Below are 23801 nucleotides of genomic sequence, written 5' to 3'. Positions count from 1 at the left end.
AGCCAACCACACGCAGAAAAAAAGGCCCATGACATTTGGTCCCGCTTTATCCATGGGGTATGTTACGCATACAATTTGAGCATATCGTAATATCCTGTCAATGACTTGACTATGATCTGAGTGAACGTACTACGACGCTTGTGGGCGGACCGTCAAAGCAGCTCATTTTTTGAGATTCAACATGTGTCCTTTTGCTTTACCGCACGTCAAGCAGGAGTAATCCACAATGTCTGAAGGTGGACAACGCCGCAGTGCGCGTTTGAGTGAACGAGGCAATCGCCCAGTATACAATTCAAACGATGACGACGACGGTTTACTTGGTGTCAAGAGAAAAGCAAAAACTAGCGATCCTGTCGTACCTATGAAGATCGCAGATCTCGTTGCTCAACGCAAAAAGAGAATAAAACGGGAAGCAGTAAAAGATAAGATAAATGAGGTATTTATCGTTACTGTTTCTGCGTAAATACATTCCTGTTAAAAACACGCGCAAGCTTTTGGAAAGCCTAAGCTCGGATCCAATTTACAACGACGAGGAAGAACTAGAAAAGTTTCTCAAGCATGACGTGGAAAAGGAGCTGGCAAAGGCTAAGAAATCGTCAAGGACATCCCTCGACGGTGCGGATGTGCTCAGCAGCGAGGAATCTGATAACGGCGAAGTGGATTTAAGTCAACTTGATGATATAAAGACGAGTTTTATGCAAGATGATAGAGGCGAAAAATTAAAACAGGTCAGAACGACGCAACTTCGCACGTTTGATGGGTTACAAGATTCTGATACACCGCTGCGTAGCTCTTGACGACGTCAACGGCTTTGGATGAAAGCGGAAACAAAGAAAATTATACATTTTTCAAGAAAAGATGCAAGGTAAGACAAGTAAGCCTTAGCCTACAACCTGGATTGCTGACGATACATTGCTCTTAGCTCCCTGATCCGATATTGCTGGAGGATAATGGTCTACCACAGGATAATCTCACACGGGAAAAAGAAGAATTTATTTACCGTTTATCTCAAAGTGTGATGTCGTCATCATGAAGATCTGCCAATATGTATACTCACTCGTTAAATAATGTAGCTTCTGAAGGACGAAAATTCTTGTTAGCGAGTGGATCATTGCAGCATTGGTTTCGACGCGGCTGGGAATGCCCGCATTACATGTATCAATGGTTGTTTGAGTTAGGTGAGTCATTGATGATTTGATATGTAAGGATTCGTATTCACATGTCAAGCTCAGTGGCCTTCGAAAAGGATCTCGTAGTAGCAAAGAATGCTTATGAAACTATATGCTTTCTGTGGACGAATCTGGTGTGTATTGTAATTACTGAATATTTCTATATTGTGCTAACGTATGAATTCCTAGGGTGCTCAAAAGGCGCCATTTGTTCGCGAAGACGCCATTGCTGCAGATGACTCGAATATCCGGCCATACCAAAACAGGCACATCGAAGTAGACACATTTACCCATGTACTCATTTCGTACGGAGCAGTTGTATCTGAAATGACATGGGATACAAACGGCGAGCTTGGAGTAAAAACGTCAATGTCTGAAGAATGGTCACAAGAACTGGAGGAACAGAGCAGGATACCCCTCAGTCAGTTTGCTCTAATTTTGAAACTTTTTGAGTTTTCGCTCAGGACTTGGTACGTATATTCATCAATTTTACGAGGAAGAGATCTTTATGTGGTATTTCATAGGCCTGAAGCATACAATCGAGAAAACCTCCGGTTTTTGTGCAAGATATTTTTACAAATGTGCGTTGACAGGATTGGCATCGCGCTTATCCTTGATATTCAAAAAGCAGTCGAGAGCTGCCTCCTGGCGATGCATGAAGACCATTGGCAAGAAGATGTTTCCTCCATATCTGAGCATATCTGCAAAAAACTCGACGATACCAAAACACAAATACAGCTACTAAAGGCAGCAAAACCGACACACAGCAGATGTTTATATTTACGACGATTACTCGCCATGACTGCCCTGGAATTGGCGCAAAAGAAAGATATTAATACAGATCTGGAACATATTAACGAGGAAAGCTCGAGCAAAGAGAAAGATGCTGATGATGTGGATATGGAGAAAGGAGGTCAAGGAAGCGGGACCATGAATATTGAAAGCACACCAAGTTCTTCGTCATCGTTCGTCACAGCGTCTTCAGATATATCGGATGTAAACTCGGAGCAGAACCTTTCACAAAATGATAGCAACAGCGAACCGAAAACTGGAAACGGTGCCGCCGCTTTGGCCCAAACTTCTGAAACACCACCACCATCCACGCATCCACCCATGTCACGCGAGCCCTCTTTTATGTGTATATCGAGCGACCATCCTGCGAACCAGAGCAAAATTTTGTTACGACTGTTGGAAATTGTTAGCGACCGTGAAAGCATATTCCAGAAAAGAGATATTGATTATTTTGACCTGGCAAATCAAGTATTTCTTCTTGACGCTGCAGTGGGAAGCGATGAAGACGAATTGGCAGAGAATTCGGTATGTGATGCAACGGATAAATGGATGCAGCTAAAATATTCATCCCACTGATCGTGGCGCTGTTGTATGTTAGAAAACATTACATCAAATCGTCAGACAGCTTCAGTTCCTAAATAGACGTATCGGTATGTACTTTATAAAAAAGGCAAAAAACAATAATCGTGACATTGGTTTATAGGCGGCCAAGCAGGCATTTTGGACAGACAAAAGGTTAGATGAATGCAGTCAAGGATGAATGTGTTTCGGATATATATAAATATCTAACCCATTTTTGTACGTAGGCAAACGAAACGGTGCAAAGAACGTGGAACCGTTTAGCCTACACTGTCGATAGAGAAGGAGCTACGCTTGAAGATCATCAAATATAACCCGTGGATGACCCATTACGAATGGTTGTAATTAGCATATTTTTTACGTGGAAACCTAGCTTGACACATCAATTCCTTGTACAATATTACCACTATAGTACTCCAGTGGAGAAATAAGATCAACAATTAATGCAGATTTATTAGCAACTTGTAAACACAAAGGTTTCGCATGATGGCTCATGAAAATCGCCGCGTCGCGCCATGCTCAGCGGCGTCGGACTCACGGGTCCGGCAACATGGATCAACTGGGCGGAGTCGTATCATCCGAAACCCGCTCTGTTCTTCCTTTCAAGCATATCGTAACACACTTAACCCCCTTCTTTCATACCTTTATCGTCTTCCTGTAAATATATCAATGGTAAACTTATTTTACGAATATTTATGCAAATTTTGCTTTTGACCGAATCGAGTCTTTGCAGAGTGAAGTAAAGGAATACCTGTACAAGATCTTGGTAGTGGGTGATCTAGGGACGGGCAAGACATCAATCATACGAAGATATGTACACAATATCTTTTCAAGCAACTACAAGTCTACTGTGAGTCCACAGTTAAGCTCATGCGCAAGAGAAGCATACTAATGCTAACGACATTTTCCAGATTGGCGTTGACTTTGCACTCAAGGTCATTCAGTGGTCACCTGACATTATCGTGCGACTGCAATTATGGGATATTGCTGGACAAGAACGATTTGGAAATATGACGCGCGTATACTACAAAGAAGCGCTCGGTGCATTTGTCGTGTTCGACATGACGCGACCGCAAATGTTCGAAGGCGTAGCAAAGTGGAAAAACGATATCGATACCAAAGTAAGATTACCCGCAGCTTGGGGTGGGGGTCCCATCCCCGTAGTGTTGCTAGCAAACAAGGCAAGTTCGTTTCGTTTACTTTGCTTGTAAATAGTATGCAAATTTGCGCGGGCATGGCTGCTGACCGGATTTGTCGACATAGAGTGATCTAGTCAACGAAGGGCACGGACAGCATGTGAACTCATCAGAAATGGACCGTTTTTGCGAGGAAAATGGATTCATCAAATGGTTCGTTGCTAAAAGACTAGTTTTACATTGCTTGTTCTGACCAGTAACTGCCGTAGGTTTGAGACATCTGCGAAAAACAATACCAACATTGATGAAGCTGCAAGGCATTTGGTTGAAACTCTTCTCAAGATCGAAGAAGAGCATGGACCTGCAGATTCCGGTGACACTGAAGAGGAGAGAGTGCGTTTGGAAGAAGAAGAAGATAAACGCAACGGCGGCGGGTGCTGTTAGAAATGTAGTCTAAGGTGTAAAAGTTAGCATTCCAAGTCGGACTCTTCTTGCCTTCTTGCCTTCTTGCCTTTTCCGTCCTTATTTTTCTTCTCTCGTCGTTTGAGATGCCCTTTCCACCACCACCGGGAGCTCGATCCCAAGATTCTTCAATAAATGACTCTTCCTTTGTTGAGCGTTCTGCGGATCTCGAGCAAGCTAGTCCCGGGTTACTGAGCAGCATAACCTCAAACCCTTACTTTTCTGCTGGTTTCGGCTTGATCGGTGTAGGCGCGGGACTGACGCTTCTGCGACAGGGCCTCAACGCCGGTGCAACATATATGAGGCGACGCTTACTGGTCACCTTGGAGATACCCTCAAAAGACAAGTCATATCTGTGGTTTCTGCAGTGGATGTCGCAGCACGCACCGAAACGCAACGTCCAGCACCTTGCAGTTGAGACATCGTACAAACAGCACGATAACGGCAGTATCACAACGACGTTTGGATTGGTACCTGGACCTGGTATTCACTATTTCCGCTGGCGTGGAGCATGGATGAAAGTTGAGCGTCAACGTGATGGAAAAATGATGGATTTATCAACGGGCAGTCCATGGGAGACAATCACAGTGACAACATTGTCTCGAGACCGTCACGTTTTCACGCAATTGCTGCAAGAAGCACAGGAAATGGCGCTTAAAAAGCAGGAAGGAAAGACTGTTATCTACACCTCGTATGGACCAGAGTGGCGACCTTTCGGTATGCCTCGCAAACGTCGATCGCTTGACTCTGTTGTTCTCGACAATGGTGTCAAGGAACGCATTGTAGCAGACGTCAAGGCATTCATTGGCAACGGAAAATGGTACAATGATAGAGGTAAGTAATGGCCCCAATTTTGGCAGGACCTGTGTTGCATTATCTGATCCGATATCAGGTATACCTTACAGACGAGGATATCTGCTTTATGGACCGCCGGGATCAGGAAAGACTAGCTTTATCCAAGCATTGGCGGTATGTGAACATATGTGTGGAAGACAACTTGATACTGATATCATGATAGGGAGAACTTGAATATAATATTTGTGTCTTGAACCTGTCAGAACGTGGATTGACCGATGATCGATTAAATCATTTGCTGAGCAATGTTCCAGAACGAAGCATCATGCTTTTAGAGGATATTGACGCTGCATTCGCAAATAGAAAGCAGACGGAGAACCAGGGGTAAGAATAGCTATAGAATAACCCTAATTCATCGTTCCTTCGCATTCTGACATATGCTTTATAGATACCAGTCAATGATTACTTTTAGTGGTTTATTGAATGCACTGGATGGTGTAGCATCTGCAGAGGAACGTATCATCTTCTTGACTACGAACCATGTGGAGAGATTGGATCCGGCTTTGATTAGACCTGGAAGAGTTGATATGAAGGAGTTCTTCGGAAACGCTACCGAGGCTCAGATTCGTGCCATGTTTGGAAGATTCTATGGAACAGAAGCGAAGCATCTCGAGGATAGCTTTGTGGAGCGTGTGCAGGGCAGGCCTGTCAGCACAGCCGCGTTACAGGTAACAGAGAGATAACTGTAGAATCGAAACCAACTTTGCCGAGTTACTGAGATCACTTTGTGTAATCCTAGGGCCACTTTGTGTACTTTAAGGATCGACCAGAGGAGGCTGTGGAACACACAGAGCTGTTGTGGTCTAATTTGTGATGTGGATCATCACCGATACGACAGCTATAGATTTCATCGTATATCTCTGTGACAAAATCTAATTGTACAATTCTACTCCAATTCTCACGTCGAATCCTCTTGCCATCAATCTGCAGAATATTTTTATCTTTCTTGATCGTTCAGATGAATTTATTTTTACAACTTTGTCGCTACACAACGTTCAATGTTGATTTCTTTGAAATTATGACCATGTCATCTAGATATCCAAGAAAGTCCCAGATATACATCGTGAATGTGTGATCACTACGATTGGAGCAGAAATGGATGCATATATGATACGTTGTACTGATTCAGCGTAAAACTCCGGGCGGTTAGTGAGCAAAGCATATGCAAAGAAATTCGTACGTTCCATCGTCCAGCAAAAAGATAGTGTGGGCTCTTATCGGGAAAAGTCGCTTGCATGTTTCTTGGGATGACGGCTGACAAGCCGGTCAAAACTGCACATCAGTTAACACTCAGCTGTGCAGAGAGAAAGAGCACTTGCCTTTTACTGTCTTGGGATCCTCGCGTTCCCTGCAAGATGGACAGCAGCTATACCTGGATTCTCATTGTCGGCATTGTTGTATTTTTCGCCGTCATTGTCGTCCTGCTATGCTTTACCAAAGCAGCGGGAGAACGGTTATTCTTCTCCGGCATTGAAGACCCTGAGCTAGCCAACGAGATTGAAGAGACACCAGCACTTTTAGCCCTACTCTCGGAAGACGCACGAATCAGCTATGAGCAGGCAAAAGGTAAATGACAAAAACCTAGCCGACAACCTATCGAGTGCTACTAGAAATTGATCAAACGCACCGCACTGTATATGCAACTCTCTTTTTCCGCAGTCTTCCAGCAACGACACCCGCCTGATAGCATTCCTACCGATATCACACTGTCGCAATATGTGTCGATTCAAGAGAAAGGAGTATCGGCCTTTGAGTTTGAAGGAGATCTGGAGTGCAACGCATTCGTTTCCGCGCGCACAGAGATACAATTCTTCAGCGGCGAATGCTGCGTGCAGACGAATCTTCCGTTGCCAAGAAACCAGGAAGTATACTACTGGGAGGCACGTTTCGATGGTTCATTGTTGACCGTGGAATATATCGGTATATGTATACTCATTTGCGAGACACCTTTTCTTTTTCATGCAGGCGAAAATGTTTGAGAAACCACCGACGACAATGGTGGCGATAGGTGTGGCGACAAAACCCTATCCCCAATTTAGACTACCTGGTAAGAATATCATCATGCGACGTAATTTGCTTGCAGCAGCAGCAGCAGTTAGGATATTAACTGGAGAGTCCGTGCGTTCTAGGATGGAATCGGCACTCGCTTGCATATTTCAGCGACACTGGCGAAAAGCGCTTTAACAATCCTTTCTTTGGAAAAGAGTACGGACCGTCCTTTGAGGAAGGCGACGTTATTGGAGTCGGATATCGTCATCGAACAGGAACCATCTTCTTTACACGGAACGGCCGAAAACTCGAGGATGCATGCTCCGGACTTCGGTGGAATTTATTCCCTACCATTGGAGCCAACGGACCATGCCAAATTCATGTCAACCTTGGTCAAATGGGTAAGAAAGGGAAAAAAGGCAACTTCGCCCTCGACTGTGAGAACTGAAATCTCCTGTAGGATTTGTCTTTGTGGAGGCAAACGTTAAAAAGTGGGGTCTGGCACCGATGCAGGGAACTTTGGCTCCTCCTCCGGCCTATGGTCTCGAAGCTGGCTCACTGTTGCTCGAACGCGGCATGGCATGCTCTTCGCAGTCGAGCACACCTGTCCATCAACCAACGGCTGCAAACATCGACGACAACGACGACGAGCAACCACTTATCCAGATTGATACGCATATCCCGATACCAAATACCCGACTACGTTATCCCCAATATTCTCCACCAGCATATTCCACTTTTCCCCGGTCACCTGGAATGTTCCCAGATCGCAGCAGGTTGCGCAATGGACGGCCCGGTTGCAACCGCAGTGACAGCAACGCTACCAGCAGTTCTTCAAGCGATAGCAGCAGCAGCGATGTTAACGAACGCACCAGCTTACTGTGATCTAACGTGCATGCATATTCTCCTCCTTCCCTCTTTATAAGTTTGTATCAGCCTATCCCTGTCTAGTGTGTCATCCCTCTTATATCTCCTCACTCTCCTTCTTTTTCTTTCCTGTGAACGTTTACTCATTGTATATATTTTCTACGTGACAAAAATGCGAAAAACCTGAAGAAACACACACAAACGCATACACACAAAAGATTCCTCTCTCGCGTACGCGATGATTCAAGGCATGGTTTCATCAAAATCACACGATAAACAAGACAAAGGAAAAAGAAAGCAAGAAAAGAAGCTGCAAAGCGAATATTTTAATGAGTAAGTTATTACCCTATAACTAGCTAGCTAAACGAGAAAATGCTCCGAGAGGAGGGGAAAGAAAAGTAATTGTAAGCCATGGTATTGCTTTTTGGCGGGCGCACAAACAAACAAACAAACAGCCGGAAAGTAGTAAGATAACATTGTTGTTGTAGTAGTAGCAACCTTTTTAGCTGACATCCATTGTCTTTTCGCCGACCTTGACAAACTTGCCGGTCTGCATCTTGCTGGTTTTTGCCTTTTCTTTCATTTCCTTCTCCAGTTGCTTTGCACGTTCAGCAGGAGACATCTGTGCTTGCCACGAAGCGCGTCGAGAAGCGCCACCTTCTACCGTCATGAATGCATTTTGATCAGCTTGCGGGCGGCCGGTGGAACTGCGGGCGGAAGAACTGCCAGCACCGGTTGAACTTTCAGAAGTTGGCCAAGAGGACCGTACATTGGCTTGCAAATTATTGGACTCCATAGTGTGATAGAGATTGTATGAAAGAAGAGAAAATAAAGAAGATCAAAAAGAGATAGACAGACGGTCGTTGTAAATCAATTGCTGAAACAATGAGTAACATCACAGTGATGTAAGAACCAGAAAGAGCAATTTTGGGCATCGATGTGAAACAACAGGATCGCCTCAGACTCTGCTATGTATTAATGAGATCAGCATGGATCTTCGGCTCTGGGTGGATCATCGCAGAATGCTGTGTGTGCGTTACACACATACAGTACACAGCAGATGGTTATCCACCCTGATCTCTGGTCCAGCACATGCTTCTTGTGTATCTCTGCACGCGCCGATAAACTTTTTCTTCTTAAAACTGTCCCGTGCACGAGAGAGGCACGCCCTTTCTCTTTTCCTTTTCTTGCTTTTCCCTTTTTTCCCAGTACGTTTACATCATGGATACAGGCCGTATCTATCTCCCCTCTATAAGTAGGATGCTCGATGTAGACAGGTCCAAAGAAGAAGACACGCAGCTTGCACATGATGGTTTGCAGATAACGGTGGCTTCATGCAGCCTACCGCCAGGCGGTTATCTCTTGTTGACAATCTATCCTCATTCATCTTTCTTCGTCTTGCAGGCACCGAGCACCAGCGTCCTTCTAGCACCCGTACGATGACCACCACGGTCTTTGCAGCGACTACCAGCGCGACGGTGCCGCCGGGTTATCCCGTATCTGAGCTACAGATGTCAGCTGATGGGCTTGCGCAAGAAACGAATCCAGCGGCGCAAATATATGTCGATGACAATACATCGTCCTCGGCTGCGGACGAGAGCCCATCGCCGGTATCGCTGGAGACCATAATCAGTTTTAACGATCACGCCCACCAGCAACGGCAGCAGCAGCAGCAGAGATATCCCCCAAATACAATGACATTTCCAAATTATCTTCATCATGAGCATATGCAATCATCGATGCAGGACATCCGGTTGCCACCTTACTATCCTATGCATAACGGAATACAACGGCATGCATCAAATCTTCTTACGACACCTTGGCCGTATTACACATCAAACCCAAACCAGTCTATATCCGTACAACCCGAGGCCCGTGCAGCGCCCAAAAATGTCGCTGCTCCTATGATCGGCTCGGCGATTCAAAACGGCAAAGTTTCCCACCCTGCTTCTGCTGCTGCTGCTATGCCCACCACCATAAAGACTACTTCTGCTCAACAACGACACAAGCGCACCGCTTCTGCCCGAGAATACTCGCCATGCCCAAAATCATCACCGTCATTGATGCATAGTCGATCCCCGTCAACTTCTGCGGTAGCAGCTGTTACTAGCGCAACTTCATCGAATGTTACTGCTGATCCCGGTCAGCAGAAAAAGTTGGATCACAAGCAATCATCACCGTCGTCCACAAATCCACCGCAGCAGCAGCAGCAGCAACGGCAAATACATGAAAACCACAGATACCGCTGCGACGTTTGTTTAAAAGCGTTTTCACGGCCATCGTCGCTTCGTGTGCACATGCATTCACACACCGGCGAGAAACCGCATTTATGCCCACATCCAGGCTGCGGTAAACGGTTCAGCGTACAGAGTAACATGCGTCGACACCTGCGAGTGCATTACTGCAACTCGTTTCCTGACAAACCAGTTAACAGTAGTGACCCTAAAAATGCGTCGCTTCCAAAGGATCCTCCCATAGCCCCCATTGTCCCCTTGTCTCCCAACGATGATGATGACTCTCTTGTCTAATTTCCCCCCGCGCGCGCGCGCATGATGAACTCTCAAAAATTTTCTTTTTCATTTTCGGTTTCCTGCTGACTGCCGCTTGCTTTTTGCAAACTAAAAATGGCGACCGAGGAACAATTGGCGCAAGCCGTAAAAGATACTCATTTGGACTCTGCCAAGGCTGCCGCCGAGCCAAAGACAGAGGACAATGTTAATAAAAATGGTGAGCTTTACATAATGTCAACAATGTTCTTGAGAGATCTACATGTCGTAGTAACCAACCTGCGATCTAAATGTCAGACAATGAGGAAACGAGCGATGTAGAGGAAGACGAAACACAGCAGCACGCTGGTGCACAAAACGGTGAAGGTTAGTTTGCAATAAAATAAGGAGGTACCCTTTTACACTGAGCTGTCGGCAGCTAATGCATCCTGAAATGATATCTCTTCTAAAGCCAAGAAAAAGAAAAAGAAGAAAAACAAGAAGAAGAAAGACACCACTCCCAAAGTTCAGACGGAACCTCCAACTGTGCCAGTATCAAAGCTGTTCCCCGATAAGGTGTATCCTGTTGGAGAGACCCACGATTATCGGGACGAGTAAGCGAAAATAATGCCATGATATCTATATCATGTCGCCGGTCACTGACAGAGACCGTTGTGGATAGCAATACCTGGAGAACTACAAGCGAAGAGAAGCGCGCTGCTGAAAGAATGAAGGAAGAGGACTACAATGATGTGCGTCGAGCGGCAGAAGTTCATCGGCAGGTAACCCTTTTTTTTCCTTTTTGTCGATACACGAAAAACCGTCTTGCCAGTAAGCTAAAACGATGGATATATAGGTCCGTCAATACGCACAAAAAACAATCAAACCAGGCATGAGCATGATCGAAATTTGTGAACTGATTGAAAACGGCACTCGCGCACTTGTTGAAGAAAACGGAATGGAAGCCGGTATCGGTTTCCCTACCGGATGCTCTCTCAATCACTGCGCGGCTCACTACACCCCGAACGCTGGCGACAAGACAGTTTTGACCTACGACGATGTCATGAAGATAGATTTTGGTGTCCACGTTAAAGGTCGCATTATCGACTCTGCATTCACTATGCATTTTAACCCCAAATTCGATAAGCTTGTCGAAGCTGCAAAGGAAGCTACCTATGCTGGTATCAAGGAAGCAGGTATTGACGTACGACTTTGCGACATTGGTGCGGCCGTCAATGAAGTTTACGACTCGTACGAGATCGAGTTGGACGGAAAGACATATGACATTAAGCCTATTCGCAACTTGAATGGACATACCATCGAGCCATACCGTATCCACGCTGGCAAATCCGTGCCCATTGTTCGCGACACCGGCGATGAAACTAAACTTGAGGCAAGCATTGTTGCATTGAAACAAATATATCCATCCATGAATTCTAAAGTTTCCACTATTTTACGCAACAGGAAGGCGAACAAGTCGCTATTGAAACTTTCTGTTCTGTAAGTTACATACTTTGATAGTAATATTATCGCTGGTAACTAACTGCATTCTTTTTTCACAGACCGGCCGCGGTTTTGTCATTGAAGAGGGCGAATGCTCCCACTATGCAAAGACTTTTGACGCTGGTTTTGTTCCTTTGAGGTAAAAAAAGGATCCCTAAATATATAAGAAATAGCCAATGCAAGTGTATCTAACTTACTTGTAGACTGCCCAAGGCCAAATCATTGCTGGCCAATATCAACAGACATTTTGGCACCCTTCCTTTCTGCCGTCGATACCTCGACCGCGTAGGCGAGGAGAAATACCTCATTGCGCTCAAAAATTTGGTCTCTTCTGGTATCGTCACCGCCTATCCTCCTCTCTGCGACGTCAAGGGTAGCTACACTGCACAGCTGGAGCACACCATCTTACTCAGACCCACTTGCAAGGAGGTAAGCGGATATTCATGCATTTGCTAGTATCATACTTTGATAACTGAGCTCTTTCTCTTCTCTTCGTGTAGATTGTATCCAAGGGTGACGATTATTAAACCTTTCCAAAATGGTGGTAATAAAAAAACAGTTTGCCTCAAAATGCTGTGTGGATTGTTGGAAAAATGCATGGGGACATAGCAGGAGAAAATTAAAAAGATAAATGCTGGCTGGACAAGTCTGATATACGAGTATATAAATCTATTCTTCTCGATCTTTAGCTTTTTGCTTTGCTCGCTCCTTCCAGGTCTCACGTATCCGTGGGGCTATCTCGATAAGCTGCCACAATATACGTATCATTAGTTCCATGTACATTATCGTACACATGTTGCTTGAGTTACCTCTTCCTGGGAGACGGCCTCGCTGATACTTCGCAGTACGCGGTCGACAGTCGAGTGATGGTTGCCGTCTGGTTTGTCGTCACGAACGCGCATGAAACGCCAAGGAGATGACAAGTTGAGGCGGTCCTGAGCTTCTGGATCATAGTTACATTCTATAATACGACCTTCTAAGCTGCGTGGGCTGTTTCCAGCCAAAGCATGCCACTCTTCCTCTGTGATACCCAGTTCATTGAAATATGTATAATCGCTTCCTCCTTGCCAGACGAGCAAGTCTATCCGCGGCTTAGCTTTGTAGTCATACACTCCCGGCAAAGTCGTGCTAGGTGGAAAGTGCAGCCGAACTTTAAAGTCGATTGAATTTTCGTTTGCAGGTTTCCATTTTATCCTACAATTTTGCGTAAGCTTTCTTGTCTTCTCCAGTCTCGATATATATTTTGCCTGAACTTTACATTTTATCACATGTACCTAGAATGTAAGGTGCCTGCACCGACGTGAAAATAAGGCCATCGTTACCATGCTTGAGATGCGGTATAATGTCGTTAAATACAGTGGGAAGATTGTACGAAAAGTGCTGTTCTTTGAATTCAACGCTACCGAGACAAAAGCACATTAACTACAAATCCTCCTTTGCACTTGTCTACAACATAGCTAATGTACCTGAAAGGTTGATGTTTTACCATGTGAGGATTCTTGCGGAGCATTTCATTGTGTGGTCGAATGATATCGGTTTTAAGATACTACATGGTGGTTGACGACCGTTAGGTCCTTGAGCCTAAAGCATCTTTTTACAGGAAAACTCACGCCAAGTCGTTTCATCAAGTCTCTTGATATTAGCAGACGCTGTTCGACTCTCAAGCAATCAAATAATAAAAACCGCAGACGAGTCTGATGGCCATGTTAAGTAAAGTTGGGGACATGGTATCAAGCTATGTCCATACTAACCGATCCGTCCTTCTCCTTGTCCAATACAAACTCTCCATCAATGATTGTATCCACATGGGTTTTGCGAAATGTAGGGTCATTTGGAATAGGGAAACGGAAATTGTCGACAACGTGGAAGTTACTTTTACGATCAAACTGGGCATTTTTTTTCCTGTCAGCATTCTCAAGCATGGATTATTGTCGTCTTTTACAATGGTACCAAGTAAACTTTGGGACGTTTCTGCTCATCCACGGCCAAATATGCCAAACATCGCACACCGTCCGATTTTTCGGCAACAAAGTAACTATCACCATATTCACAGAATTAAATCCAAGGTTTATAAATGAAAGCAAGGCAGCAAAACGTACTCTTCCTGTTTAAGCTCTTCCAGCTGTGCTGTACCAAAACTCACTGGCTGTGCTCCTGGAAATCTAAAATCCCAGGATCAGATCGTGCGTTACTCATCAGTAGAGTGGATACCGATCAACCTGTATTTCTTCATGTTCAGTAGATCTGCAACCTTCTCCTTCAGCCACGTGTCATCTTTCACAGGAATTCCAGGAATGTTTGGTACAACGTTGTGTTGCTGTTGCATGGTGGAGTCAGTGTGTGTGTGTGTGTGGACGAGGAGGTGAGACACTTTCACTGCGGATTTCCAGCCAGCGGGGGCGCCGCCTATTTTTTTCTTCGCTGCTGCAAAAACGCGTGGAGTTTTTTAACCCACTTCTTCCCTGATACCACTCTTTGCTTATCCCGCCTTGTAATGTTTGGCAAAAGCGCATTTGGAAGTGGTGGTGGTTTCGGCCAGCAACCACAGCAGACTTCAGTCTTTGGCCAACAGCCGCAACAACAGCAATCTGCGTTCGGAGGTAGGGTGAATCAATCGTTGCTCTCGATGAATACATTGTGAGATCGTAACACGCTGCGCAGGATTCGGTGCAACTTCTACACCATCGACAGCATTTGGAAGCACAACTAACACTGGAACCAGCGCTTTCGGTCAGCCTGCACAAACGTCAGCTTTTGGCAGCACCGGTACTACAGGTAAAGGATCACGGGTATACACTGAATACAATGTAAGTAGCAGCACTCACAAACATTATCATTGGTTAGGAGGTTTTGGAACGGGAACTTCAGCATTTGGACAATCACGACCATCCGCTTTTGGTGGAACTTCTACATTCGGCTCAGGTACGATCATCAGCTTTGTTCCGTTCTGGATGTTTTGTTCATTTTGTTAAGGCACGCATTACTAACAATGCGTCGTTGACAGCTCAACCTTCCACTGGATTTGGCGGATTTGGTTCAAGTAAGTTTCTCCCTGGTACCAATTGATCATCCTTTGGAACTAACGAACATTCGTTGTTTCTTCCTTGCAGCTACCACTAGCGCACCATCTGCATTTGGTTCAACAACTACTCAAACCGGTGGAGGTCTCTTTGGCCAAAGCCGCCCGAGTGCGTTTGGAACTGCAACTACTAGCACACCGAGTGCTTTTGGATCTACAACTGGCACGAGCGCCTTCGGTCAAAGTCAACCGCAACAGAGCGCGTTCGGAATGGGTGCAACGACTTCAACGTTCGGTCAGCCTACCGCAGCTGGAGCCGGCCAAGGAACAGCTATTGCAGATTTCTCGCCTACTCAAGATCGCGACATCGCTTCCGGTGTAAACAACTTTTTCCAAACTATTACTGCTATGCCACAATACCGCAACTACTCGCTCGAAGAATTGCGTTTGCAGGACTACGCTCAAAATCGTAAAACATCTGGAGCAGCTGCTGCTCCCGGTGGATTTGGAACGGCAACAACAGGTGGATTTGGCAGCACTGCAACTACCACGCCTTTTGGTCAAACAGGTGGTTCAGCATTTGGACAGCAAGGAACATCTGCGTTCGGTCAACCCCAAACATCCTCCGCATTCGGATCAACCGGCACTGGAACTAGTCTTTTCGGTCAACAGCAGCAGCCATCTACCGGCACTTCAGCGTTCGGCCCCGGTACCACCGGCGGCTTTGGATCCACTGGGGGCGGTTTCGGATCGACCACAGGAACCGGCGGTTTTGGAAGCACTGGTACTGGTGCTTTCGGCTCTGCAGCTAGCACTGCTGCTAAACCGCTTTTTGGTAAGATTTAGAGATGGATTTTTTTACTGGAATGTGCTTTCGCAATAAGCTGGAATTCTTTATGTTTAGGATCAACCCAACCAAGCACCGGAGGCTTCGGTACATCGGCTACATCAGCCTTTGGACAGCAATCCGCTGGCACATCTGCATTTGGACAAACCAATCAACAACAACAAACTGGATTTGGATTTGGCCAAAAACCAGCAGGCACTACTACTGGAGGATTTGGAACTGGTACTACTGGTGGTTTTGGTACTGGATTTGGTTCAACAGCAACGAGCAAGCCTACAACTTCGTTCTCCTTTGGTGCAACTGGAGGACAACAGACCGGAACGACCGGATTCGGTGGTGGATTTGGATCTACCGGCACTGGCACCACCGGCTTTGGCCAGACTCAAACATCGCAACCGGGCAGTCTCTTTGGTGCCAATAAGCCTGCTGGTACAGGAACCTCGCTCTTTGGCAATACTACCCAGCAAACCACTGGTACTGGCTTCGGATTCGGCACTGGCCAGACGGGAACTGGATTTGGTGGAACTGGTGGCACCAGCCTATTTGGCGCTAAGCCTGCTGCAGGAACTGGAACTACTGGCAATCTGTTCGGCAACACGCAAACCGGAACCACCGGTTTCGGAGGCTTTGGCGCTCAACAGGGAGGAAGCACCTTCACTATTCCAGCCACTGGTGGTTTGACATCGTTTGGTACGAGCAGCCAGACTCAGCAGCCTTTGGTCGCCTCTGTGGATCAGAACCCGTATGGCAAAAACCCACTGTTCGAGGACGCAAAGCCTGGAGCTACCACGCTTGGAGGCAAGACCGAACCAAGCGCTGTGCCGATAGAAGGAGCCGACAAGAAGCCTCTTGCTCCTCACTATCCGATTTCACCACGCGTAGTATCCAAGATCAAACTGCGTGGATTCTCCTTCAGCCCATCTCCTAAGCCTGGATCTAAACGGATGAGTTCTTTGGAAGGTATCAGCGATGATGCAGTCCTCGGTGCCGGCGCATTTACGCTACGACCAAGTAACAAGAAACTCGTCTTTGACAAGGACATTAGCAGCAAGGAAGTGACATTTTTGGCAAACAAGAAGGAAAACCGATCCAAGATTCTCTTTGACCCGAAACTCGAACTTGTCACTCCAAACAAGGATGATGGCAAGCAACAACAACAGCAGCAACCAACTGTAGATGAAGCAACAAAGGCTATTAGCATTGGAGAAACCAGCGCACCTTCTGCTGCCTTCTCATCCGTCAGCAGCCAGAATGGCTACTACTCCTCTCCAACATTGGATGCCTTGTTAACCATGAGCAAGGATGAATTAAAGCACGTTGAAGGCTTTGTTGTAGGCAGAAAGGGCTACGGTGAAGTTCGATTCCAAGAACCTGTGGATTTGTCTCAAGTCAACCTGCATGAAATTATGGGCGAACTGATTGTAATTGAACGACGCACGGTGGTAGTCTACCCCAAGGAGGAACGCAAGGCACCCGAAGGTTCTGAAATGAACAAGCCCGCAATCATCACGATAAATGGATGCTTCCCAGAAGATAAGGACACCAACCAAGCCATCAAAGATCCGAACCACCCGCGCGTAAAATCGTACGAAGAAAGGCTCAAGAAGAAGCGAGATACCGAGTTCATCAGCTACGATGCCAAGACTGGCGAATGGAAATTTAGAGTCAAGCACTTTTAATCAATGCTCTGCTTTGTTACCCTGCTGCAATGCGCCGGGAGTTCATATTTGCAGGCAAAATTGTATAGCTTAGCGCAAGAAAACAATAGTAAACAAGAGAGAGACAAAAAATGGAACAAGAATAAAAGATTATAATAAAGATGCCCCCTCCCAATCGAACCCAATCTTGCAAACGATTTTGATGGATACATGGAGAAAATATAGTTGATGTTTAGTGTAATAGTATTTAGGATGCATCTACGAGAGCAAAACGAGAGGCGGTTCTGTCGAAAAGGCTGGACTTTAAATCCAGATCCTGCAAGAAGGGATGCTGTGGTGCCACTTCTCGCAATTGGCTAGGCAAAGAAGCATAGAGATTAGTATGCCTGAAAATTTGGTCAATCACAGGATTGATTGTCTTACCTCACATAGCGGTTGATGACATCGGCTGGTTTTGAGGTCAAATTGGCACATACGATCATGTTGACAAGTGTATCAGGATCATCGCTGTTTTTGTTCATAGCCTCCATGAGCAAGCTCTCTGCCTCGGGATATCGTCCAAGTGCAATGTTGGCGGCTGCTTGTCCATTCAAAACTTTGGTAGATGCATCGGCATTCGACTGTCCAAACTCTTCGTAAATGTAGAATGCTTCTTGGTACTTGTCTCCTCCCTACAGATTGATGTCAGTTCAAGCCTACATGTAGACTCGCAACAGCAGCACGAATGTAACGTACAATGCGTAAATCGACCCACGCTTCCATCAACTGCAGCAGCAACGCATCCTCGGCCCAGGATTTTGCGTGAGCGACTTCCTTGCGTGCCAGATCTACTCGATCCATTTGCAGGTAAATTTGGGTAGCCAGCGCGACGCTATAAAAAAACGGAAGATGCAACGTGTCTCAGCGAGAATGGTCGGCAAGATAATAGTATAACGTTTTACCATTCAAGCTTCTTTGCACGACTGTGCAGTATTCTCAAGGCATCTTCAAGCTTGCCATCGTTCACAAGGATCGTGGCAACAATGACTTGGACGGTCTGGTCGACGCGATTCGCTCCTTCTTCAATGAGCGCCAGTGCTTGCTGGACAACGTTTTCGCATTCTTCGCTTTCGTTCTTTTGCTTGGCTCTGAGGTAGGTGGCTAACAGGCGGATGGCTTTGTGAGGTGCTTCGGCGTCTGCTGCTTCGGGAATGTCATTGATGACAACGTTGTATTTTCCTTGAGCAATGTATGATCGGTACAAGTATGATTGCGCTTCGGTCTGCGCGGCTGGCGATTGCGCGACGCGTGAAGAGCTCACATCGTTGATGACGGTTTGGTAGTTGCCGAGAGCAAAGGCGTTTCTGATGCCGAATAGGAATGATTCTTCGTCCATGATGTTAGAGGGTAGGAAACCTTGTTGGCTCTCCTTCAAAAGGTACCGATGCCGAATCCCTATGCGAACATTTCAACCGCCGATGAACGTCTTGTCATTTCCCGCTTTCAACTTAACAGAAGCATCAAAAGCTCTATTCTAGCCTAACTCGTTTATAAAATATCTTATTTTATGATTCCTATCAGTTAATCAGGATACAATGAAAGAACCTATTCAGTAATCATGGTTCTTATATTTCTACTACCCGTGCATAAGAAAAACATGCACCTCTCATTTTCTCTACGTATCAATTGTCTGCTGCATGGATGCCACATAATCAGAACTGCGAATTGCTTCCATTGGACGCGTATTAAGGCAATGAACCATTTCCTATTGCCATCCAGGGTAGGTCAGAGTCTGTTAGGTGGAGGCGAAGGGTTTGGGTAAGTCATGCTCGATTTGGCAATTCGTGCCGCGAGCATTTTTCATTTTTTGCTCATTCATGCCAAAGTCCTCCAGAGCGACGACGACAAAGACAAGCACCGGCAAAAGATCACCATACTTCAAAAGCAGCAGCAACAATAAGGAATCACCATTGCCCAGCAATGTGCCTGAGGACAATGCAGTGCCAGACAACATTGACCATGATCTGCGTGTGCTCTTTGTCGGCATCAATCCTGGCGTTATGAGCGCAGCGAGAGGCCATCACTTTGCGGGACCCACCAACCATTTTTGGCCGTGTCTTTCTGAGAGTGGTATAACCAATATTTTCCTTTCTCTCTATCTCTCACTCAGTAGCTGCATCGGTAAAAAGAGTAGTAATATGTGCTGTTAGGCCTGGTGACGAAAAAGGTCACGTACAAGGATGATGCGGATTTGCCACGTTTGTACAGAGTGGGCATCACAAACCTGACTACGCGCACCAGCAGAAAAGCATCTGAACTGACACTGGATGAACAGAAAGCTGGTATACCCGTGCTCACTGCAAAGTTTAAAGAGTATCGTCCCAGAGTCGCATGCTTTGTTGGCAAAGGCATCTATGAAATTTACACTGGCGAAAAATGTAAATCCATGGGATTGCAGGATCGAACTGTGCAGTGGGAAAATAGAAAAGGATCAACGCGTCTGTTCGTCATGCCAAGTACGAGCGGCATTGTATCGGCTTACCAGAAGGCGGACAAGTTAAAGTATGAGACAACAAGCTGTGATTTTCTCCATCCTTGACTCACACCATGTTCCTCGTCATAGATTCTTTCAAGAATTGAATGAAGTTGCAAATAGATTGGATAAAGAATATCAAGATGTCGAGAAAGATAGGTAGCCGACCACCTATAAAAACGATTCTTAGATGATGTTTTTGCTATAAATGTCACTTTGGGCTGTTCCGAGCCTTAGTTTTCATAGACTTGATATCCTATATTATGTAATTTCTTTTGAACCGTATCGTGCTTATAATGGGAGTAGATTGGCTACCTTTAACTACAGTTTAGACGCGAGACTGGACAGAAATATTATCCGTCGGGGTCCTCTTTCCGGCAGAACGCGCTAGAATGATTTATCCGGCACACGTTTCCCTGGCAATCCCGCTTGACGCATTTCAGCTTTCTTGGAGGTCGTGTCGCCCCTGCTGCTGCTTGCAAGACTTTAGGACATGGCCACTCTGCGTAGAAAGACTGCGGCTGCCAAATCGGCAGGGTCTCTGGATTCTTCACACATTGCGGAAACAAAGCCTGTCGTGGGTCAGGACAGCGCAACGCTCTCCTGGTTGCGCCTGATTGTTTACTGGATCGCCGCTATTTGCATCGGCACCTATCTTCACTACAGTTTACCAGAACCAAAGACAGATAGTCGGAATGATCTCTCGAGTAGATCGACCGCTGCACAGTTCTCTGAGCAAAGAGCAATGGAAACGATAACGTATTTGAGCGACACTCTTAGTTATCGTAAGTGTCATTATTCCAGCAACAGCAGATAGATATCCATACTTACGTTATCGTTACCGCCACATTATCACGTAAAGGCATTGTTGGTACGATTGAGGAAGCACAGACTATTGAGTATTTGGAAAACGCATTGCAGGAAATCCAAAAGGAGACTCGCGGATTGACAGGTGCACCAAAATTCGAAACCTGGGTGCAGCATGCTTCAGGCACGCATCGCTTTGATATCATGGATAACAGTGAGTTAAGCACGCTGCTGGAGAATTAATGATTTCATTTTATTCAATTGCTGGTATTAGTGGTATTGAAAGCATACACGAACGTGACAAATATTATTGTACGACTGTCCTGCCCTGAAGACCAGCCACGCGCATGTGAAGAAAACGCTATCCTCATGAACTCACATTTTGACACGACGCTTGGTTCACCCGGTGCAACTGATGATGGTTCCGGCGTAGCAGTCATGCTCGAGATCATCCGAGTTTTGAGCAAGAGGAATTGGTCCGATTACCAGAACGCAGTTGTTTTCTGCAAGTAGCTTTTCATGATATTCATATTCTAATACCAGGATCTAACCAGCGCCTATCTCCGCAGTGTTCAACGGCGCTGAGGAAAGTTTGCAGGATGCTTCCCACGCGTTTATTACTATGCATGATATCAAGGACTCGTAAGCATGGCAACGGAAAATACAGAAGACTTCTAGTCAATACTCACTGGTAACTATGCTATTCTAGAATTCGAACAGTCGTCAACATTGATGCTTGCGGGACGAGCGGTCGAGAGATTTTGTTCCAGGCAAACTCTCGAGAAATGATTGACGCCTACAAACAAGCACCTTATCCGCATGGAACTGTCGTGGTACGGCGTGGGACTGTCTATACATCCAAAGTTGTATTATCCTCGTCTAAGCGTAATTGGATTTTCAATAGGCAAACGACGTTTTCCGTACAGGCTTGATCCTTTCCGATACTGATTTCCGGCAATTCGTACAGTATGCCAACTTGACGGGTATCGACATGGCGATCTACAAGAATTCGTACCTGTACCACACCCATCTGGATATTACCGAGAACCTTCAGCCTGGCTCCATACAGCATTTGGGTGAAAATGCGCTTGCTATCGTCGACTATTTGGCAAGAAATTCTACCCTAACAAATATTGAAAAGACCAGCGAAGTCGTGTTCTTCGATGTTCTCGGTTAGTCGTCGGGCGCAAGGACTATTCACCAGAAGACTTAAATGCTGTCTCAAATAGGTTTGGCATTCCTTGTCTATTCATGGGCCACTGCATACAAACTCCAGATGGGCACAGCTGCCTTGGGCATGTTCTTCTTTGCATACGTCGTATACAAGACGAACCGTTCTTCGCCTTACCGCTCTGTGGGCAATATCCTGGCATCCTACGCCAAATCCGTTACATCTATCTTTTTAAGCGCGGCAGCAGCTCTCGTGCTTCCTGTTTTCGTTGCTCTCTTTTTGACTTCACCCTATGTTAACCGACACATGGCATGGTTCGCAAGAGAGTGGTACGGTGCACTGATCTTTTGTCCTATCTCACTCATCGGTATCTACGGCGTGCAATATCTTTCATATTTGCTTCCCGGTCCTCAGCACCACGATATGGAATACGGCACGTTCATCTCACTGTCGCTCAGCTTTGTCATTTCCACCTTTTTGACAACGAAGGCGGGTGTGGCGAGCTCGTATATTTTCTGGATATACTGCTCCGTGATCCTGGTTTCAGCTGTGCTAAACGAGGTCATCGTGAGCTCGCAACCACGCCGCAAGACGCTTGCGCTGTTGCCCAAGGTGCATGCCGCCACCTACGCTGTTTCTGCTATTCCCCTTGCCCTCTTGTACACCGATTATACATACTCGATGATCGATATCTTTGTTCCTCTGACCGGCAGAATGGGTGTTGACACGCCTGTTGATATCATTATCAGCATTGTTTTCGGCATGATCTCGTTCATGATCTTCTTGCCTGGTATTGCACACGTCCATCGCTTTGGAAAGCAGTTTTTGCGTAGAATCATTGTTTTCCTTGCTCTGCTGCAAGTTGCTGTCCTCGCAGCTGTGTATGTCAGTGGAGGATCTCACGGAGGCTGGGCATTCCCTTACGACGAATATCACCCCAAGAGACTGTAAGCTCAAATCGACCTGCAAAAACACAGCAAAAGAGATACTGATATATACTATATATCTTTATTTATGCAGCTTTATCCAGCATCTGAAGAACTTGACATCCGGTGAATCCTACATTGGTTTGGCGCAAGCTGATCACGGTCCATACATCGAAACTGTTGTTGCCTCTGTCGAAGATGTTCTAGGTGTCAAGGGCGAGGTTCGCCACGGCAAGACGGATATGGCCGATTGGGATTCGATCTATCCTTTCAGCGCGTTTTTGGGAGGATACCGCTTCAACACAAAGGCGTATATCCAGTCACACACCGATTCATCGAACAGCGATGATGCTAGTAACTTTATGGACCAGCTGCCCGGCCCGTTCCCTAGCTTGTCTGTGCACAACGATACATTCGATCCTGAAACGGGTATCCGCTCCTTCTCCATTGCCTCTGTTTCGCCCTCTTACACTTGGACAGTGATTTCCTTTGACGCTCAAGTCGTCGATTGGAGTATCACCGATTCAGAACCTCTGGAAGGTCCATCCCACTATGTGGTTCGACACGTGGTAGGCTACGGAAACGATGCTTGGAAGCTGGATTTGGCCGTCAAGGTGCCAGAAGACAAATACGACGAGGCACGCGCCGGTCGGTGGAAGATACGTTTTGAGTTCACCGCGTTGGAGCAAGAGAACTTTGCAGGACGTGGCCAAGAACGTCTGGTTGGTGGTGTTGGTGTATTATCTGCGGTGCGCAATGTACTACCCATCTGGACAACTCCAACGTGGTTGAGCAGTGTTGTTCAGGTTTGGGAATTGTAAAAAGATTAACCGCTCGGTATCTTTCTCCATCATATAGAACGAAGCAGCACATGTAGTAGTATTTTACTTTTTGATCATCCCCAATTTTTTATTTTGGTTTTTGTAATAATGAATAGAGTACTTTACGTAAACGAGTGTTTGCAATGCTGTTGCTTGTTTTGATTACAAAGAAATCGAGCATGCTTTTATTATTATTTTTGGT

At 45.9% G+C, this 23801-nt stretch overlaps 12 protein-coding genes across 12 annotated transcripts; 9 read left to right on the top strand and 3 right to left on the bottom strand.

The window, feature by feature from the left end:
- Positions 1–226: 226 nt before the first annotated feature.
- VTP01DRAFT_7979 (uncharacterized protein) lies at positions 227–2854 on the top strand (the record flags this gene model as incomplete). The annotated part of the gene is made up of 11 exons (XM_069387049.1): positions 227–436; positions 492–728; positions 791–865; positions 923–1013; positions 1074–1178; positions 1233–1303; positions 1359–1639; positions 1694–2486; positions 2560–2611; positions 2665–2696; positions 2768–2854. 11 exons carry the CDS (start codon positions 227–229, stop codon positions 2852–2854), a joined length of 2034 nt encoding a protein of 677 aa, XP_069242444.1.
- Positions 2855–3209: 355 nt separating this feature from the next.
- On the top strand, positions 3210–4120 carry VTP01DRAFT_7978 (uncharacterized protein; the record flags this gene model as incomplete). Its single annotated transcript, XM_069387048.1, has 5 exons — positions 3210–3212; positions 3274–3390; positions 3452–3721; positions 3804–3889; positions 3946–4120. The coding sequence occupies 5 exons, from the start codon at positions 3210–3212 to the stop codon at positions 4118–4120; spliced, it is 651 nt and encodes a 216-aa protein (XP_069242443.1).
- A 104-nt stretch (positions 4121–4224) lies between these two features.
- On the top strand, positions 4225–5807 carry VTP01DRAFT_7977 (uncharacterized protein; the record flags this gene model as incomplete). Its single annotated transcript, XM_069387047.1, has 5 exons — positions 4225–4972; positions 5031–5107; positions 5157–5317; positions 5382–5661; positions 5733–5807. The coding sequence occupies 5 exons, from the start codon at positions 4225–4227 to the stop codon at positions 5805–5807; spliced, it is 1341 nt and encodes a 446-aa protein (XP_069242442.1).
- A 541-nt stretch (positions 5808–6348) lies between these two features.
- VTP01DRAFT_7976 (uncharacterized protein) lies at positions 6349–7867 on the top strand (the record flags this gene model as incomplete). Its single annotated transcript, XM_069387046.1, has 5 exons — positions 6349–6559; positions 6653–6873; positions 6959–7040; positions 7123–7383; positions 7443–7867. 5 exons carry the CDS (start codon positions 6349–6351, stop codon positions 7865–7867), a joined length of 1200 nt encoding a protein of 399 aa, XP_069242441.1.
- Positions 7868–8351: 484 nt separating this feature from the next.
- VTP01DRAFT_7975 (uncharacterized protein) lies at positions 8352–8645 on the bottom strand (the record flags this gene model as incomplete). Its single annotated transcript, XM_069387045.1, has 1 exon — positions 8352–8645. One exon carries the CDS (start codon positions 8643–8645, stop codon positions 8352–8354), a length of 294 nt encoding a protein of 97 aa, XP_069242440.1.
- Positions 8646–9070: 425 nt separating this feature from the next.
- Positions 9071–10377, top strand: VTP01DRAFT_7974 (uncharacterized protein; the record flags this gene model as incomplete). Its single annotated transcript, XM_069387044.1, has 2 exons — positions 9071–9161; positions 9254–10377. 2 exons carry the CDS (start codon positions 9071–9073, stop codon positions 10375–10377), a joined length of 1215 nt encoding a protein of 404 aa, XP_069242439.1.
- A 96-nt stretch (positions 10378–10473) lies between these two features.
- VTP01DRAFT_7973 (uncharacterized protein) lies at positions 10474–12365 on the top strand (the record flags this gene model as incomplete). The annotated part of the gene is made up of 9 exons (XM_069387043.1): positions 10474–10576; positions 10654–10722; positions 10808–10949; positions 11018–11117; positions 11192–11728; positions 11800–11835; positions 11898–11977; positions 12042–12267; positions 12339–12365. 9 exons carry the CDS (start codon positions 10474–10476, stop codon positions 12363–12365), a joined length of 1320 nt encoding a protein of 439 aa, XP_069242438.1.
- A 142-nt stretch (positions 12366–12507) lies between these two features.
- Positions 12508–14164, bottom strand: VTP01DRAFT_7972 (uncharacterized protein; the record flags this gene model as incomplete). Its single annotated transcript, XM_069387042.1, has 9 exons — positions 12508–12585; positions 12648–13032; positions 13097–13237; positions 13305–13384; positions 13449–13532; positions 13590–13724; positions 13789–13873; positions 13938–14000; positions 14058–14164. The coding sequence occupies 9 exons, from the start codon at positions 14162–14164 to the stop codon at positions 12508–12510; spliced, it is 1158 nt and encodes a 385-aa protein (XP_069242437.1).
- A 168-nt stretch (positions 14165–14332) lies between these two features.
- On the top strand, positions 14333–17383 carry VTP01DRAFT_7971 (uncharacterized protein; the record flags this gene model as incomplete). Its single annotated transcript, XM_069387041.1, has 6 exons — positions 14333–14438; positions 14500–14613; positions 14683–14760; positions 14843–14878; positions 14949–15692; positions 15762–17383. 6 exons carry the CDS (start codon positions 14333–14335, stop codon positions 17381–17383), a joined length of 2700 nt encoding a protein of 899 aa, XP_069242436.1.
- A 226-nt stretch (positions 17384–17609) lies between these two features.
- Positions 17610–18737, bottom strand: VTP01DRAFT_7970 (uncharacterized protein; the record flags this gene model as incomplete). Its single annotated transcript, XM_069387040.1, has 4 exons — positions 17610–17718; positions 17786–18033; positions 18098–18233; positions 18304–18737. The coding sequence occupies 4 exons, from the start codon at positions 18735–18737 to the stop codon at positions 17610–17612; spliced, it is 927 nt and encodes a 308-aa protein (XP_069242435.1).
- Positions 18738–19218: 481 nt separating this feature from the next.
- VTP01DRAFT_7969 (uncharacterized protein) lies at positions 19219–20037 on the top strand (the record flags this gene model as incomplete). Its single annotated transcript, XM_069387038.1, has 4 exons — positions 19219–19471; positions 19552–19610; positions 19677–19903; positions 19965–20037. The coding sequence occupies 4 exons, from the start codon at positions 19219–19221 to the stop codon at positions 20035–20037; spliced, it is 612 nt and encodes a 203-aa protein (XP_069242434.1).
- A 330-nt stretch (positions 20038–20367) lies between these two features.
- On the top strand, positions 20368–23599 carry VTP01DRAFT_7968 (uncharacterized protein; the record flags this gene model as incomplete). Its single annotated transcript, XM_069387037.1, has 8 exons — positions 20368–20659; positions 20737–20895; positions 20956–21186; positions 21251–21323; positions 21391–21514; positions 21586–21853; positions 21911–22799; positions 22873–23599. 8 exons carry the CDS (start codon positions 20368–20370, stop codon positions 23597–23599), a joined length of 2763 nt encoding a protein of 920 aa, XP_069242433.1.
- Positions 23600–23801: the final 202 nt, after the last annotated feature.

This window comes from Rhizomucor pusillus, assembly GCF_041956525.1.
Source record: "Rhizomucor pusillus strain CBS 183.67 unplaced genomic scaffold VTP01scaffold_4, whole genome shotgun sequence".
NCBI lineage: Eukaryota > Fungi > Mucoromycota > Mucoromycetes > Mucorales > Lichtheimiaceae > Rhizomucor > Rhizomucor pusillus.
Note: the sequence above shows the minus strand (reverse complement) of the source record. Positions and strands in the feature narration are given on the sequence as shown.